Here is a 17,199-nt window from a genome sequence, read left to right on the forward strand (position 1 = left end):
TACTTAAGCCGGGCATGTTCCAGGGGAACTCAATTCTCAGGCAGACTCATTAAGCAGAGATCCTCTACCCGAAGAGCACGAGTGGTACTCGACTGAAATATCCTAAACGATATCCTCTCCCTATGGGGTTACCCCCCTTTAGACTTGTTCACCACAAGCCAAAACATCCAATGACCAGACTTCGCATCCAGGTTTCCCAAGGGAAACGCCCTTTGGATGAACTGGTCAGGGTAATTTGCATATGCTTTTCCCCCGACCTCGCTACTGAGCAGATTGGTGAACAAAAATGCACCAGGAACAGATCACACTAATCCTAGTTTCTGCTATGTGGGCGAGACAACCTTGGTTTCCACATATGCTGAAATCGGCGATGTGTGATCCAGTTAAACTCCTGTGCCCCAACATGCTCACACAGCACGGCGGGACAACGTTCCACCCACAACCTCAGTCTATGAACTTGGCAGCTTAGCTCCTGAAGTCATAGAATTTGGCCATTTTAAAACTACCTCAAAGGTGAATGGACATCCTCAGAGGTACGCAAACTAAAAAGTTATTTTAACAAAAGGAAAAGATCTGTAATATGGTACCAGTCAAGAGTATAAACCAAATAGAATGTACTTCATCACACATCAACCACTACATGCCCCACTTACTAGACTCCGGTCTAGTATTAAACTCCAACAAGGTTCACCAGGCGGCTTTATCCGCTACAGCACTTCTCAAAGCAGCGTGTCCTAGTGAGAAGGCCTGGTCATTGAGGCATTCATGGAAGGAGTAAAGTGTCTCTACCCTCCCATTTCAAACCTGCCTCCAGGTCGGGAACCTAACGTGCGACTTGCCAAACTCATGGGACCCCCCCTTTGAGCCTATGCATACATTCAGCTTTAAACACCTTCCATATAACACTGATTTTCTGGTGGGTATCGCCTCCATAAGAAGTCTGTGAACTACAAGCATTGTCAGTGCAAGACCCTTTCTTTGTTATCCACAAAGACAAGTTGGTACTACGTACACTGTTTATAGTGATTGCATTGAATGCCAGAGCATCGAATGCCTTATCTAAAAAAAAAAAAAAAAAGCTGCATCAAATGCATTTCTTTTTCATTTTTTTTATGGTGGGGGAGGTCCTCCAACCAGTTTTTTATACCCCTTAAAACCCATTATAATTAAAATAAAACCTTTACCTTTGAAAAAAATGCAATGCTTTTTTTAAAATGCTTTTGGCATTCAATGCTTTGTATTCGATACAATGACTGGATACCACCTACACACCCTAGGTTTTCACCTAAGTTCATATCTAAGTTCCATGTCAACCAGTCCATCAAACTTCTAGTTTTCTTTCAAAGCCCTTAAAGCGCAGCTGAGAAAAACTCAATACACTAGATCTAAGGAGGGTGGTCCTTTACTATGTAAACAAGACAAAACCTTGAAAAAAACAGACCAACTGTTTCTCTCCAGGGAAGGTGATCACGTTTCAAAAAAACGCCATCTCCAAATGGATAGTGAAATGCATACAGCTCTGCTACTCTGTCAAATAAAACTGCCTTTCACCCCAAGAGCTCACTCTACCACGGGTACAGGAGCTACCTTGGCCTTTATTGCAAAAGTCCTGCTGGACGCCATTTGCAAAGCCGCTACATGGAGTTCTATTCATACCTTTACTCAGCACTTCTGCATTGACACACATTCTAAAGCAGATTCACAGTTAGGATAAGCAGTGCTACAAACTCTATTTGCTGCTGTACCTTCACAACCCACCACCTTCTCCAGACACTGCTTGCTAATATATGCATAGTATGTGATCTAAGCAGATTCCACAAGCCTCAGAAGGGATACATTACTCACTGTAATCAGATTTATGATGCTTGTATCTGCTTAGATTCACATGCGCCCACGCTTCCTTCCCTGTGGTTTTAGAATGCGCATAGATGTTTCCCTGGCCTCATCGGCTTGATTACATCTGTACTTGCGCTACACTTCATGCTACCTCATGTCAGAAACAAAACCATCTGAGGGATCTTGATGTGTGAAGCACCATGTGTACAGTAGACGTCACACTAGGGATAGTATTACTGGCACGGCCTGTTGACGTGTTTTTTTTCGAGTTTCGAAAACAAAAAATGTAATACTCTGCAGCTGCCACTATAAGTCAGCCTATGCATAGCATGTGAATATAAGCAGATACAAGCATCAGAAATAAGATTACGGTGAGTAATGTATCCCCTATCAGTTCAGCAGTGGGTTTGTAGTACACAGGTCCATGGTCTTTGGCACACCTTCCTTCACTTTCCAAAACACTGCAGGACTGGCCATGCAAACTCCATACCATGAGGCAGGTACAAGTGCCACCAGGCTCACCAAGGAGCTCAGGCTAAACCGCTCCTCACTCTGTTCTGTCCACACTACTTACAGTGCTGAAAAGGGTCCAGAGCGCTCCGCTCATGTTTCATGGAGCACCCCTTAGCATGTCTTGACCAGCGTTCACCAGCACATCAACTGCTATTGCTCTGCACTCGCTGCACCATAGCTCTAGCCTCCGTTTTCTTCCTATAATGGTGGAGGAGAGCCATCATTTTGAAATTAACATACCCCAAAGAGAGTAAGCTTCTCCTAACCATCGGCCAGAATGTACATTTTTCCAGTACTCCCCTGGATTTGCATCTACAATTTCTGTCACTCAGGTTTCATGGAAAGAATTCACGCCGATATTTGAACTGTTTGGTTCCCACGCCATCTGCTGATTTCTAAGGAGTGGTCTAAGACTGCCGGTAGAAAACTGAATGACCGCCAACTTTTCAAGACCTACTAGCCTGATAGTTTTATTCGTGCACTTGGGTACACGGTCGTAGATATTTCCAGGTCACTCACTAAGACCGAGGTCATCTGCATATAGTGCCGCATTTGTTGCTGCCATTCCTGCCGTTTTGCTGTGGAACATTTTCGTTTTTGCTGCAAACTCCCTGGAAGTCCTCTCTCTGTCCCTGCAAGTGGAGGCAGAGACCGCACCAGCTACAAAAACTCCACTGGAAGCGGAGCGCAGCGGTGTGCTGCAGTGTGTTCGGTGTTCAGGGGCTCGCGGGTCAGCGAAGCATAAAAGATTCTGTTTGAGCTCCGAAATATTTGGAGGGTAAGCACTCCGCTAACATATCCCTGCCTGGTAATTTCATTGCTTTTGTTCCCTCTGTTGCATACAATGGTACTAAACCGCAAACTTTTATAGAGAACTCTGGAAGACATAATCATCCGAAAATAGCAGTCCCAATCGTCATCTGACTTTAAGATATGCTAACTTTCTCTAATAACTTTAATACGTTGTTTTTCCACTGAACTAGGAATACGAAATTAATATGTGCTTCTATTTGTCCTAAAGAGACTAATGATGTACAAAAAGTACTGATTGCCTATAACTGAAAATATCTGCGCTTGGGAATTTAGTTACATGTCCAGTGAGGGTTTTATTTTTTTCTCTTTTCTTTTCTCTGTGAACACGGACGTAAATGCGTGTTAGTTGGACCAACGGAAAATTTTTGATCTTACAAAGTAATGACTAATAGCATTTGGCGATTATTGTTGGAATTTGGAAACAGCCAGGCAGACCGCTTCTGCTTCATAGCCCTGTTGTTGAGTGGTAGAATCTCACAAAAAAACTTAAGTGGGGGTATCAGTGGGCCTTGTGCTTTGAGTTCTGAGATAATAATCTAACAAACTATCCTACAGTACACGCGCTGCGAGGGGTGAATGCGGGCCTTGTACCTTTTGAGCCCTGACAAAAGCCCCCATATGGCCACTCTATTAAGAAGGGGAAAATTGTGCGTACCAATAACAAAGTCTTTAGCCACTTTGGGAAACGATTCACAGGTTGTCATCTAAAGATAACCGAAATGAAGAAATATCAATAATAATGATGAATTTGGGCAGCATTCAGTATTTTCCACCCCTGTCACCCATAGTTATGGGGTTGCTAGGTATGGATACACACAAAGCTGCGATAGTGGAGGAGGTGGAGTTTGACTGTATGCGGGCTCAGATTTAATTGAAATTGAAATCCCATAAAAAGGTAGAAAATGATTCAAATCTAATAAGTCCAGAGAATACTTCAGATAGGGAGTTGCCACTTCAAAATGGTTTCCTAAGTAATGCTTCCCCCCAACCGATTGCAGCATACCATCCGACATTATGCATATAGATGACATATCTATGATGGCTCCTGCTGTAAAACTGGAGCTGGGCAGAAGAACAAGACTATCTTTAAGCCCCTCGACACCAGTGAATGCACCCAGAAATGGAATGGATAATGTGAATGTATATCACTCCTGGTTGCAAGATACATTTCCTTTTAGGGATGTTGCCAAAGGGGCCAAACTTCTCCCTCAGCCTCCTTGTTCCAAGAGGTACAATCACATTTTGAATCAAAAGGGGAGGAAACCCATCAGTTACTCTCCAACCACGCCACCATGTCCAGCTCCCTGCTGGGAGAACCAAACTCCGTAGCCAAGATGGAAGCCTCACTATTAGTAGCTGGTACAAATGCATTATATACATCGGAAAAAGAGGATTTGGAGAAGAACTGTCCAGTCCAGATGGCACGAATACACTGGGGCGAAAACTTTTCCGAAGCAACCCGATACTGTTTGGAGTTCCCCAAGGTGCCAGTTTGTCCCCTCTCCTGTTTAACCTTTATATAAGAAGCCTCTGCTCGCTGTTAGAAAAAATTGGCGTGATTTTCACCAATTACGCTGATGATACCCAGCTAATATTTGGGTTAACAGGAGACCATGCTGTGGACAGTGCGAAGATCGAGAAAGTTTATAATACTATCGACATCTGGATGAAGAAGCATTGGATGTGCCTAAACAACACCAAAACGGAATTAATGATATACGGATCGAATCAAGCCAGGTCCAAGTTAGACCCTCAATATAAGAATTTCCGTATTAAAGATGCAGTCATAACAGTGGAACCTAAGGTAAAAACCCTAGGAATGATGGTCGAAGCCTCACTGGGATCAGGTGCACAGGTTAGTTACTTATATAAAAACATTCTGTACTACCTGCGTCTCCTAAGAGCTGTCAGACCATACATTAATGAGACCAACGCAACCTCCGTTGCCAGAGCTATTCTGCTATCACGCCTGGACTACGGAAATGCGCTGTTATTGGGAGCTTCAAAAAGGGAGCTAGCTAAATGCCAGGTCATGCAAAATGATGCTGTTCGCATCATTAAAAGGAAGAAACAAAAGGACCATATATCAGACAGTAGGAGGGACTTGCACTGGCTCAGAATCGAGGACAGGGTTAAGTTTAAAGCGCTAACGATTGTCCATCGATGCCGTTTTGGAAAGGCGCCAGCCTACTTTAAAAAGCACTTCTCCTGGTATGCCCCCCGTAGAGGCCTAAGACCTGCTGATACTGGCCTCCTAATCATCCCAGAAGCCAAACGGGCATCAGGAAGGGGCAAATCCTTCCCCGTCAAGGCATCCAAATATTGGAATGAGCTCCCCATGCACTTAAGACAACAAGAAAATTACGCTACTTTCAGAAAAGCTCTGAAAACTAGACTTTTCCAATAAACTTAGCGTAGCCTTGTTTTTTTTTCGTTCACCCCAGCGTAGTCCAGTTTCAAGCGAATTATTGAGAGATATAAATTGCAAGTGACCATAAGTGCGCTTCACCGCGCCCTGATGCCTGCGGGCTTTCGGCGCGTAACAAGCAAAAAGTAAAGTAATAACAAGAATACTAAATTTGCTGGACAAAGTTCATGAACTAACTCACATGGAGATTAGAGATCTAAAACGTTTGGCGTTGAATAATCTAAATAAAACAAATACATTGGAAGGCTTCCTGATTGGTAGGGAGAGGCCGTCTGAAGGTAGGAGACAAGACATGTCAATGTTGTAATGCATCTGAGCTTAGACCAAACCTAAATTTAGCACTTAAATGCCCGCGTGAATAATCTAATCCAATTACATCTGATCAGGACCTGGATTTGCAACCTGTACCATATTATTCAGAGATATTGGCAACAAAGACAAAAAAGATTCCCTCTCGAATGCCACTCGATATGCAAAAATACTGGCGTATCTGTTGGGAGTCTCAGAAAAAGTATCCAATTTAGAGATGGGAATTACTGAATTAGCATCTATAGTTACATCTTGGGTGGAGTCCAGGGACCATAAAGGGATTATGAGTGAGGAAGTTATCGATACAAATGACTCCCCAGACAGTCCCTCAGCTCTTACGAACTTGTTGCAAAAGCAAAATGAGGAAGAGGGGAAATAAAACTAAAAATGAATATACTGAGGACTTAAAACAAATCGATAAAAATCCAAATGAAGTATATTTATCAAGGCGCCAAAAGCGCCTAGATCTTAAGGCAAAGAAAAATTTAAACAAAAACAAAAAAAGAGCAAAGTAAAAAAACAAAAAGCAAATAGTTATGTAAATGAGGTTGCTATCTCGGACCTGATACAGTTGGATTCAACTACCTGGTACACCAGATATGAAAATCACTAAGGGGAATCGGATTAACATCACAAATCTTATAAAATCACGTTGATGGACCTTCTCCCAGGATTTCCAAAATTGTGGGAGCAAGAATGTAGGGTAGGAAATGAATTCGAAATAATTCAACAAATAAAAAAGTGGATAATCAGTATGGAGTAGACGTACAAAGTCAGCCCCAAATTATAACTAAAGTTGTGGAAAGGGAATGGGAAGGAGGAGAAATGGTCTCCTCTGTACAGAATAAAGTAGTGACTAATAAAGTACAGAATTTAGAAATGGGAAATTTACCACCTAATAGTATAACACTAGAAGCAGAAAGTAACATTGTGAATCATGAACTGATTACAAATCTCATTAAAACTTCTTGAAAGAAGTTAATTTCTAGTTTAAAACCATTCGGTACTTCACTTAACATAGGAATTGACCCACTCCGAAAAGGGCACCCTGAGAAAAACGAAACTGGCAAGGATAGCTTGGTAGCTGAATTTGGAGTTGTTTTGTCCGGCTTGCACCAAAAATGGACAAATCAAGAGCTGTATCAACAGACAGGTTTACGATCATCAAAAGATAAATCTACCCTACCAAACCTTGTTTACAATGGTGATTTAGGAAATGTGCAAGTATCCTCCTTTATAACCTCTGCGATCACGGGGGACCTCAGTCACTCCATAGAGGGCGGGGACTATCCCTACTAAAGGAAATCCCCGGCCTGAGATTAATATCTACGGCAGATATAAAACGAATAGATTTCATACATCTTGATAGACTGGATCACATGAGGGTTGTGCTAAACACTAAAGGTGTGTTTGACGCAATTCTCTGGGAATATGAACAGTTTAACAGGATGGTATATGATAGCCTTGTTTTTGGTAGAGGATCAGGGATGGGTAGGGAGGAGAAAAGAATACTAATAAATTGATTCCTCAGGAACAATGAGATGGAGTTGAACAACAAGAGATCTGATGTCCAAGGAGAGGATAAGGAGTGGAGATAGTTAGCATTGTCGCTAAGGGAATCTATCTCCCAAATTGTCACTGCAACAAAAACCCGAACACTAAAATTGGCCACAGCATAAGTACATTTTTGTCATGGAACTCCAGAGGCCATAGAAACCTACAAACCTCAGAAGGTTTGTGTGAAAAACCTAAAGAATTTAAAATGATATGTATCCAAGAATCCTGGATGACATCAAATTTTCAAATTGACTGATATGAAACTATAAATCGGTACACAAATATAGGAAATATGGGAAGACCATCACAAGGTCTATTCATTGCAGTTAAAAATGAACCAGGAATAAAAATAGTAGAACCCGTGGATATTGCAAATTGAGCTTTGGCAGTGATCCTGGATTTTAAATTAGAACATGATCCATTAAGGGTATTGGTAATAAACATCTATTGGAATCCTCTTGGAGAACTGCTAGAACTCATACAAAAGATAAATGAATGCCTCTTAACAATGATGTTGAAATTTAGAGGGTTAGAAGTCTTTGTAGTGGGAGATATGAATGCCGAGATTAATCATGGCAGTGGTCAAGCAAAAAACTATGGGGCAATTTCACTTTGAAGTAAAACATTAAACCAAAAAATAGAAGGAATCCCATTAGGTAGCAAAAGGAAAGAAATCCAGGGATATATCTGGAAGCACATTTTTTGAAAAATGGGGGGCTGCATCACATAAATTCCCTGTCTGTGAACACCAACATGGATACACCAACATCAGGCCTAAAAAGTTCCTGTATAGATCATATGTTTGTCAACAAATCTGTTTGACCACTGTAAACATTTTGAGGTGGTGGACTCCAACGTGAGCGATCATAAATTCCTTCAAGTGGAGATGGAGGGACATCAATGTAAATAGTTAATGGGCATTATGGGAAATGTACCAACTGTAAATTCCCAAGGAAACCGAATTAGATTGCATGAGGGAAACGTGGAAACATTTTAAGCATTATTCACTAAAGACCACCAAGAGAACTCATGGGTAAAAAGAAAATTAATATTCTCTGTTGCCACATTTCCAGAGTACCTTGACTCAATGCTATCTAATTCTTTTTAATATCTCACACTATAAAGTAAGCAAACCCCAAAGACAACATGTTTTTGATCCTCTAGTAAGACAAGGGAAAAATCAACTAAAAAGAAAGATTAGATCAATTCTAAGAAGCGGAGGAAATCAAGAACATACATTGGAAAATGTCAAACAAAAACAGGCATGGAAAAAATTGGCTAAGATCACATAAGGGGGCAATGTTACAAGCTGATAGTGAAGCTATGATTTAAACCTTGAGAGACAACTCGAGAAGACACTTTTTTGGTTATTAATTAATAAATTAGAGTCTCAACAGGGACATTTTCTATAAAATAGTATTTCAGAGGTGACTTGGACTTCCCATTTCCATTCCCTATAGGCAGAGAAATACACATTACCGAAAGAATGTTTAGAAATTAGAGATTATCTGTGGGAATGTGAATTTACTATCTCAGAGATAGAAACACAGATACAAATCTCGAATCCATCTAGGGCTTGTGGACCAAATGGTTTGTCCAATGTAAATCTTAAGGCTAATCCTGAAACCTGGGCAAAAGCTCTCTACTTGCTTTGTTCAGATATAAGGCTGAGAAGACACATACTTTCCTCATGGAATATCTCCTACATAGTGCCCATCTATAGACTAGCTCCATTAAACTACAGGCCCATAGCAATTATGGACCAAGAATCTAAAATCTTTGCAGGATTAATTCTTAAAAACATTGTAGCTTGGGCAGATTCAAATAAAATCCTTTCCAAAAAAACAATTTCGATTTTGTGAAGGGATGGGTCCGCAAATTGGAGGTTTGATCTTCAGCCTTCTATTGGAAAAGGCATGTAAAAGAGCAGCCATTCCAGCATGCATAGCTGCGATTGACCTTTCCCTTGCCTTTGAAAAGGTTGACAGAATACTGTTATGGGCTAAACTTCAATATCTGGGACTACCCTCAAGGACACTGACAATTTTAATTCATCTGCATGAAGGATCAATGCTAATTGATTACGTCAGGGTTGTCTATTTGGGCCAGCACTGTTTAATCTCTACGTATCCGATTCAGGCAGGGTTTTGGACGAAGTATCCCTAATTTTACCTAAAATATAGGGAATAATGATAAATTGGTGCTCATATGCAGATGACTTTCTACTAATAGATGGTACACCTATAGGTCTCCCAACGGAAACTCTCTGCTTGTGAAAAATACACAAAAGAAAATGGATTTACAATAAATGAGAAAAAATCGGTAATGTGTTTGACACATCAGAAAAAGTCAAAAAATGTAAATGGAATATTAAAAAAGAAATTGTAACGCGTACTAGGTCTATGCGTTATTTGGGTTTTTCTATTTTTGATACAAAAAAATCTGTCTGTATAAGAATAGCGTGCTGCAAAGAACTAAATTCTATACGGCAACTGAAAAAGGTAGCAAATAAGTACTGCAGGTACTCTTTAACCCCTTTTATAAGATACTATAAGCAAAAAATAATTCCAAAAGTTGTATATGGTCTAGAATTATTACCAACTTTTTCTGAGCAACTTAGAATCCACAAGATTATCTATTTCTTCCGAAATCCCACTAGTTGCCTTGAGACACAAATTGGGACTCCAATCAATAGTATGCGAGGTACAATAGAGAAGGCTCAAATTATACAGAAATTTGTTGGGCTCCAATCGGAACAGTTAATGGCGGATAGAGGTTTGAAGATGGGGGAAATATTGATAAACATAGGTTCTTCGTTTTCTACTTTGATGCTAAATCCTAATAAGGCAAAAAAAAGTACTTAAATACGGACTGGATAAAAACAGATAGTGTACGGGATCAAAGTTATATCCTCATTTAGTCCTACATAGGAAACTTTTAGGAAATCTGTAATCTTACAAAATTCCCTGATCCGGGTCTGCGTATTAAGAATCTGTGCTTTCCATTTTAATGTTAGGTGAAATCCGTGGAATCAGAGAAGGTCTTGGAAATAAATGTATTCCCTGTCGTTTTTGTAAAAACCCTTTAGAAATGGAGATTTTGAGACATCTTTTAATAGATTGTGAGGTGATTCACCCTCAATGTATTGAGACCTTTGGAAAATGTGTGTTTAATCCTGAGAACGTTGACCTGGATGCCCTATAGATTGAAATGTTACATGGAAAGTCTATACCACTAAAATTGGCGATTGATAAGTTTCTAACCAAAGTGTGTGACATAACATTTATTAATGTTAGGTAAATACAAATACAAACTGCTGTAAATGAAATTGAGCTAAGCTGATCTTAATCTAAATTGACTTTACTTCAAAATGTTTTCAAATGTAAATAATTGAGTTGTTGGTACATTTTTAATTTTTGTTTTTCTTTTTCGTTCTCCTTTTTATGAAAATGTGTTTTTGTAAAGTTTGTTAAACCATACACAAATTTTAAAAAAAAGTATATATGTTCCCGTTAGTCATTATGGCTTCACCAAGGGCCCCAATGGTAGATGAAAAAGCAAAGAGGAGGCAGCGCTGATGTGTTCAACAGCTCTCACTGAAAAAGCTGGAGTGATGGTAATTGATTTAGAGACCTGTCTCCTGGGGCATGTACAGCGCCTCCATCATCCTGATTTGAAAATTATAAAAAAAGGTGCTGTGAACGAGAACTTGCAGATCATGCGATCAAAATCCTTGACGCCCCGTTAATTAATATCGCTACATTTGGCTTGGGCCGATTGTGATGAATCTGATGTCATCACTCCTTTCCCTGAGGTAGCCTCTCCTCATGTGGCCAGGGGATGGCAGATGCTATCTGTTCCAGACCCTGGGGGTGGGTATTTCAGAGAGTGGCAGGAGGATGATATGACATTAGGTGAGACATGGTATCCCCCTTTCCTTTTTTAGGATATTCCTCATGCCTTGATGGCATACTGCCATAATCCCCTTTGACAACTTGCCAAGTCTACTGGCAGTACTCTTCAATATCAGATAATGAACAATGTGACAAAAACTGAGACATGGACGAGGCATGGAGCAATGATTACTCCCAATGAGAGCCAAACCAGCAGTCTAGTAGCTGGAAGAATCCGATTGGCCGGGCATGGTTGAAAGCCATGCCGGGAAGAGCAGTATAGGGGTTATTTTATTCATCCTGTTGCATTTGGAGGACGCTGTGATCTGTGAGCGGTCGGTCCGACAGGCTGAGGTGTTGTCAGAGAACCCAAGCTGTCACGTTGACAGGCGAGCAGAGAAACTGTGTGCGGTGACCGGTGGAAGTGCTGCTGGTGCCTGCAGTGTCTGAGAGCCGCAAGAGCCAGAGGAGGACCAGATTTTGAGTCACGAACGCAGAGACTGCAGAAAAAGAACCAGTGGGCCGAGGGAAAGTGTTGGGGCACAGAAGCATTAGACAGTGGGACTGCGGTCTGGGGCCCAGAGTATGAACTTTCGGAAGACCAAGAAGGGAAGATCAGAGAGACATTGTATATTAAGATCTCGCAGGAGAGTATAACCGGTATTTGTGTATCAAAGTGAATGAATAAATTAAGAGAACTGGGCACACTCTGTGTAAAGGAACTGCATGTGAGAAGTTCTGACGAGAATATATCAGGCGTCTATGAGATTGGAACTAGCACCCATGAGCTTGAATTGAAAGCCCTAGCAGGAGAGGGAAACTGAAGTGTGCGTAGTGCACTGCATCCCAATGAAAATGCATGTCCTTAGGGTTGTGAATTACATTGATGGCGGAAAGAAAGCTGGGGAAGGGAGTTGTTTCCCCGGGAGTGGGTTGTGACACCAAGATGAGGGAACTATCCTATTGCCCTACAAAGAACTTGATTATTTTTGAACTTTTTATTTTGGAGGAGCAAAACCTGGGGAAGGGAATCGTTCCCTGGTAGAGTGAATCTAAATCATTTGAGACTTTTGTTGGAGTTATACCGATTTGCGCACTAAGCAAAAGACAATACCCTTAAAACCTTAGAGTTCGTTTTAGAATGTGAGGGCTAGGATGGGATTTCGGACACAGGACGTTTATGCTTTTGACATCTTGACACAGGACAGAACCTTAGTTTTAGTTGAGGTTGGGAAATACCTCCCAGAATGGGGAGTGTGAGGCATTTTCAAACCCCTTTATTTAACAAAAGTCCATAAACAAAAACACGAGTCCTGTGTCCACGTTTCATTCATGCCTCACACTATCCTTGCACAATTGCTGTATATCGTGGGGTCTGTGGGTGGTGTGGACTCCCTCTCTGTTCTGTACAAAGTTCACTCAGTCTACCTTTAATTCCACTTAAATACTCCTGTAGCCTATAAGGAGTCACCTTTGTGGAAAGTTTGGCATCTAGATTGAAAAGCGAGCTTGGTCTGTAACTAGCACAATCTGTTTTGGAACTGCTCTCTTTGTGGGAGTATTTTATTGTGATGTTTGCTTGTCTGAGTGTTTTTGCCATTTCCCTATGTTGTGCTTTTTCCCAGAAAATACTTCCCAGTATCTTCAGAATGTGACTACTATGGTGTTTATAAAACACAGAAGGCGTCTAGACCTCACTATATCCTTCTCCACTTTGGACCTGTCGAATTTGGCCATTAATGTTACAACAGCCTCCAGCAGGTCCAACATGTCTAGGACCTCATGCCTTCTCGCGTGACCTTTCATTCCTTTGTATAGAGGCTCTTGTAAATGTCTTCACATTCTGTACACGCTTGTTTAAACGCTCATCCTATTGGCCGACACAAGAACATTGCACTTGTTTTGCATAACTCCTTTGTTGTATCATGAGAGTTTACCAAACTTCTTTTTCCAAAGAAAGTTATGATTGAGATCTCACCGAAAATGTCAGCCTTTTGGGTGTAATGCTAGTTTATTTGGTATTTTAGTCTCATTAGATTTTTGCCGGTTTTCCTCTCTTGGAATTTGTTTGTATGACCCATTAAAGTGCTCACCTCATTCTGCCATGGCCAGCTTTTTATTAGACTAGCCTGGGCTATTCCCCTCCTTGGGTACACTTTCATTGTGACCCACAGCGGGTACACTTTCATTTTGACCCACAGCAATCCTACAGTGTATGTGTCTTGTTTAGTTCATATGCCTCCCAATTCCTTTTGAGCCCATGCCCAAATATTTAAAATTGGACGTTACAAGAGTGGTTCTTATTTACCAAGATAGACTTGTAAGTATAGGGCTTTATGAGACTTAAGGACAGAATTGCTTTTGTCAGGCTTTTTTCTGATATGCACTTCCATATGTACTGTTGTGAAGAGTGGGGGAGGCCTGGCTTTAGTGATTGGACTAAAAATACCAATACGTCACCTCCAATTTGAAAGGGAGCTGCTGTTGCTTGTATTGGAAGCTGAAATTAGATTATACTTCAAAATGCCCTGATGTTTCTGGTTTCTCAGGAAAGTTCTGCTGACTGCCCTTGCTATTGGAGTGGATCAGAGCAGGAGGCTAGCTACACTACAGCAATGGGGGATGAACAAGCTACTTAAGTAAAACAATAAAAATACAATTAATATAAAGGATGCTAAAATCATACTTTCTTTTTTCCTGAGAGTTGTTATCCGTAGGATGTAGATTGACACTGGCAATGTGCCTACACTGTGATGCATGTGAACTCCTAAATATGCTCATCTGAAATCATGTGCTAGTGGGGTACTTTGCTGGCAAACTGTGCTGGACAATTTCACCACAAAGTTTTAGGGTTTGAGTATTCAGGAATATGAGCTTTGGAACTAATTTGAAGTAGGCAAACATGCCAGTTTATGTTAAATTGTTTTATGGACTAAATTGTATTTTTACATTATTCAACTTCCGAGGCATGCAAGACAGTAGTAATACAGTAGGGTCTGTAAAAGCGTCTCCCCTCGCCCCCACCTACACTACAGATACTGTGCCATTTAGAGTGGAACAAAAGGGTAATCCAGCGTTTTTGATATTTCTGGAGAATCGGTTTCAAGATGTGGATGTTATGGAGGAGTGACGATTTGGAGCCCCACAGTTGTAAGGATGTTCTACAAAAATAAATGTTGATTTTTTTTCTTTTCTTTTCTTTTCTTTTTTTTTCTTTTAAGTTGATTTTTTTCAAACCGTCAACTAGCTCATTGGTTCTGTCATCGCTTCCTTCTAAATAACAATGCATTCACAAAGCTTATGGACAGTTTTGGTTCCCTGACCTGCTTGTAAAATGTCCGATGGGGTTTGTTAAGGTCTACAAGTGCTTTTGTATCTTCAGTAAATATGCATTTCTTCCAGGAATGACTGCCTTTTCTTGTTTCTAGTTATGATGGGGTCTCTGCTTGCTGCGACATCTGAGGCTCCGGGGGAATATTTCTTTTCTGATGGTATCCGGCTAAAGAAATATCGTGGAATGGGGTCTTTGGATGCCATGGACAAAAATCTGGGTAGCCAGAACAGATACTTTAGGTAAGAAATCTTATTTAAGGTGCATTTAGCATTTTTTTTTTCTAATGCTTACTGAAAACCTTTGTAGGATAGCTATTAACAGTGAGTGCTTTCTGCAAGGTGTAGAAAAGGTGTAACACATTTGCATTTGAATTAAGAAATATAGTGACCAATCAGAAATCTATCATGCTTGATCTATTAGAAAATAAAGACACTTTTATACTCCAAGGTGTCCTTCTCAATCGGCTCCTGAAACATTGGGCTGAATAGAAGGTGTGGGTGTTTCTGTATGATTTTGATGTGCTAGGAGTTGTGCATGTGCACTTCATTCCTGCATGTCAGAAAGCTCAATTATAAACCCCTTATTGGTTTTTCCTGCTAACCAATTTTAATCGATACCACTGTTCGAAATTCATAATTTTTGCCAGATATTGTGACTGTTTTCTCACATTTTGTTTCATGAACTTGAATTTTGGACCATTCCTAGGAAATCCCATTGTGTAAATCCAGCTTGTGATTCCTTAGCAGACCATTAAACATAAATATATGTTTAACCTAGTACCAGATTCTGCAAAGGTTTGCACCCATGAGATTGTCGCCTCTGCATGGTAGCAGACTTCCTCCATTCACGTTGGGGCATTCCTGTCGTGAGCTTGAAAGTATAACCATGAACTAAACCAGTGTTTGAAAATAATTGGTCTGCTGGGACACTTTGGTAATGTTGTGCTGCAATATCATCTTGAAGTTCCAGACCCTCAGTCAAATTACACAGAAGGTGATCATGCTTAGTCCAGATCATTTTTGAAAAGATAATCCTGGCTCTTTTCAGATTGGTCCTCAACTAATTTTCTGGGATGTTAAATGATTGGAGTGGATGCTGGTTCATCTTTGATCCATGATTATTCTGATTGTAAGTGCTTGCCACGGATTATGGCCTCCATGTCCATAGTACTGCCTACTCATCCATTGCTCTTGTAGGTTACTTGGCCCATCTTTGCCTGCCTCTGTTTTGTTGACCTGAACCCCCTTGATGGCAGTCTGAGCCCAAGGAGGATGATACTGATCTAAAATGGAAACAAGATTCTCCGCTGTTCAAACTTTATGCTCAGGGAAGGATAAATGTTTACATTTTTCTTAAATCATGGTGTTGATGGGGCTTAAACTGGCTTGTGGAGCTATGGCTCACATTTTGCCATCAAAGGTGGAGAAGGTGAGCCTCCCTATCTAGAGCTATGTGATGGTTGCGGTTAAAACTAGAAGAAGCTTGTCTCTTCTCTGCATCAAGACGTTGAAATCTTGGCACCTTGAGCCTCATAGTCAAACCTTCTGTGTAGTGCTATATGGACTTTCTGGCCCTTGGATGAAGACAATAAGCAGATTGACACACTTGATAAAAAGATGTATTGGAATTCCTCCTGATGGACGGCAGGCCTTGACCACTCCAGCAGGTTGAAAGAACTACATTTGGAAAGGGTTGTAGGCCCAGCAGAAAACCCAATAAAGGGTTGGGGAATAAAAAAGAAATGGTAAAATGAATGGGGGTCTTGTGGGGGGCTGGGAGGAGTTCACCTCCCAAGTAATACAAAACAAATTTCAATGAGTTTTCTTTCTTTAATTTCTTTTTCTTTTTTTTTACTCCCGCATGCGAATACCAGTCGTAAAAACGGGTGTGGGCTGAAATTACATGGAACCCTCTAGTGCTAGTAAAAGGCAGGGGGTGCCCTCTATCTTTACTGGCCACCGAACCCTGGAACCTCCTACTCAAGCACCTTAGCATGGAAGAGAAGCCCTGGGTTTTCAGGAAACTGCTCCAGAAGTGGCTATTCAATTAAATGTTATAACTGCTTTGAAGGCATCACAAAGCAAGACACAGACAACACAGTTAAAGTTCAAACAAAAGATGTTTATTTACTTAAATGTCAGGATGGTTGATGGTTGAATGAATTACTTGCCCTATACTAAGGTGGGATTTCCCTACCTGAACAAAACGAAGGAATGTCGGAGTCAGACTTCAACTGGAGTCTGTGTCCAAAACCTCCCTTGCCTTCACAACGTCAGCTAAACAATGTGTAGGGATTTCAGTCAAAAGTCCCTCCAGGTCACAGCTTTCCTTCAGCTCCGTCCTTCCCCAAGCACAAAAAAAGTTCCATGAAAAAGTCTCACGACTACCTTTCTCCAGTTTAAGATGTTAATAATCACTCCTTTTAAGTAGCACAGTTCAAAACGAAAAGGGGTCTTGAGACTCTGTTTTCAAGACAACATGTGGTCCCTTAAGTTTCAAGGTTGCCTTCCCCAAGA

At 40.8% G+C, this 17,199-nt stretch overlaps 1 protein-coding gene across 4 annotated transcripts in view; it reads left to right on the forward strand.

Annotated features, from left to right (window-relative positions):
• Window positions 1-17,199, forward strand: part of IMPDH2 (inosine monophosphate dehydrogenase 2) — a 603,389-nt gene that overhangs the window by 429,215 nt on the left and 156,975 nt on the right. For all 4 annotated transcript variants that reach the window (XM_069643304.1, XM_069643305.1, XM_069643307.1 and 1 more), the window contains one exon: window positions 14,778-14,922. In XM_069643304.1, coding sequence (XP_069499405.1) covers window positions 14,778-14,922 — 145 coding nt within the window. The remainder of the gene's footprint in view (window positions 1-14,777; window positions 14,923-17,199) is intronic.

Source organism: Ambystoma mexicanum, chromosome 2p, assembly GCF_040938575.1.
Source record: "Ambystoma mexicanum isolate Mex_15411 chromosome 2p, UKY_AmexF1_1, whole genome shotgun sequence".
Classification (NCBI taxonomy): domain Eukaryota; kingdom Metazoa; phylum Chordata; class Amphibia; order Caudata; family Ambystomatidae; genus Ambystoma; species Ambystoma mexicanum.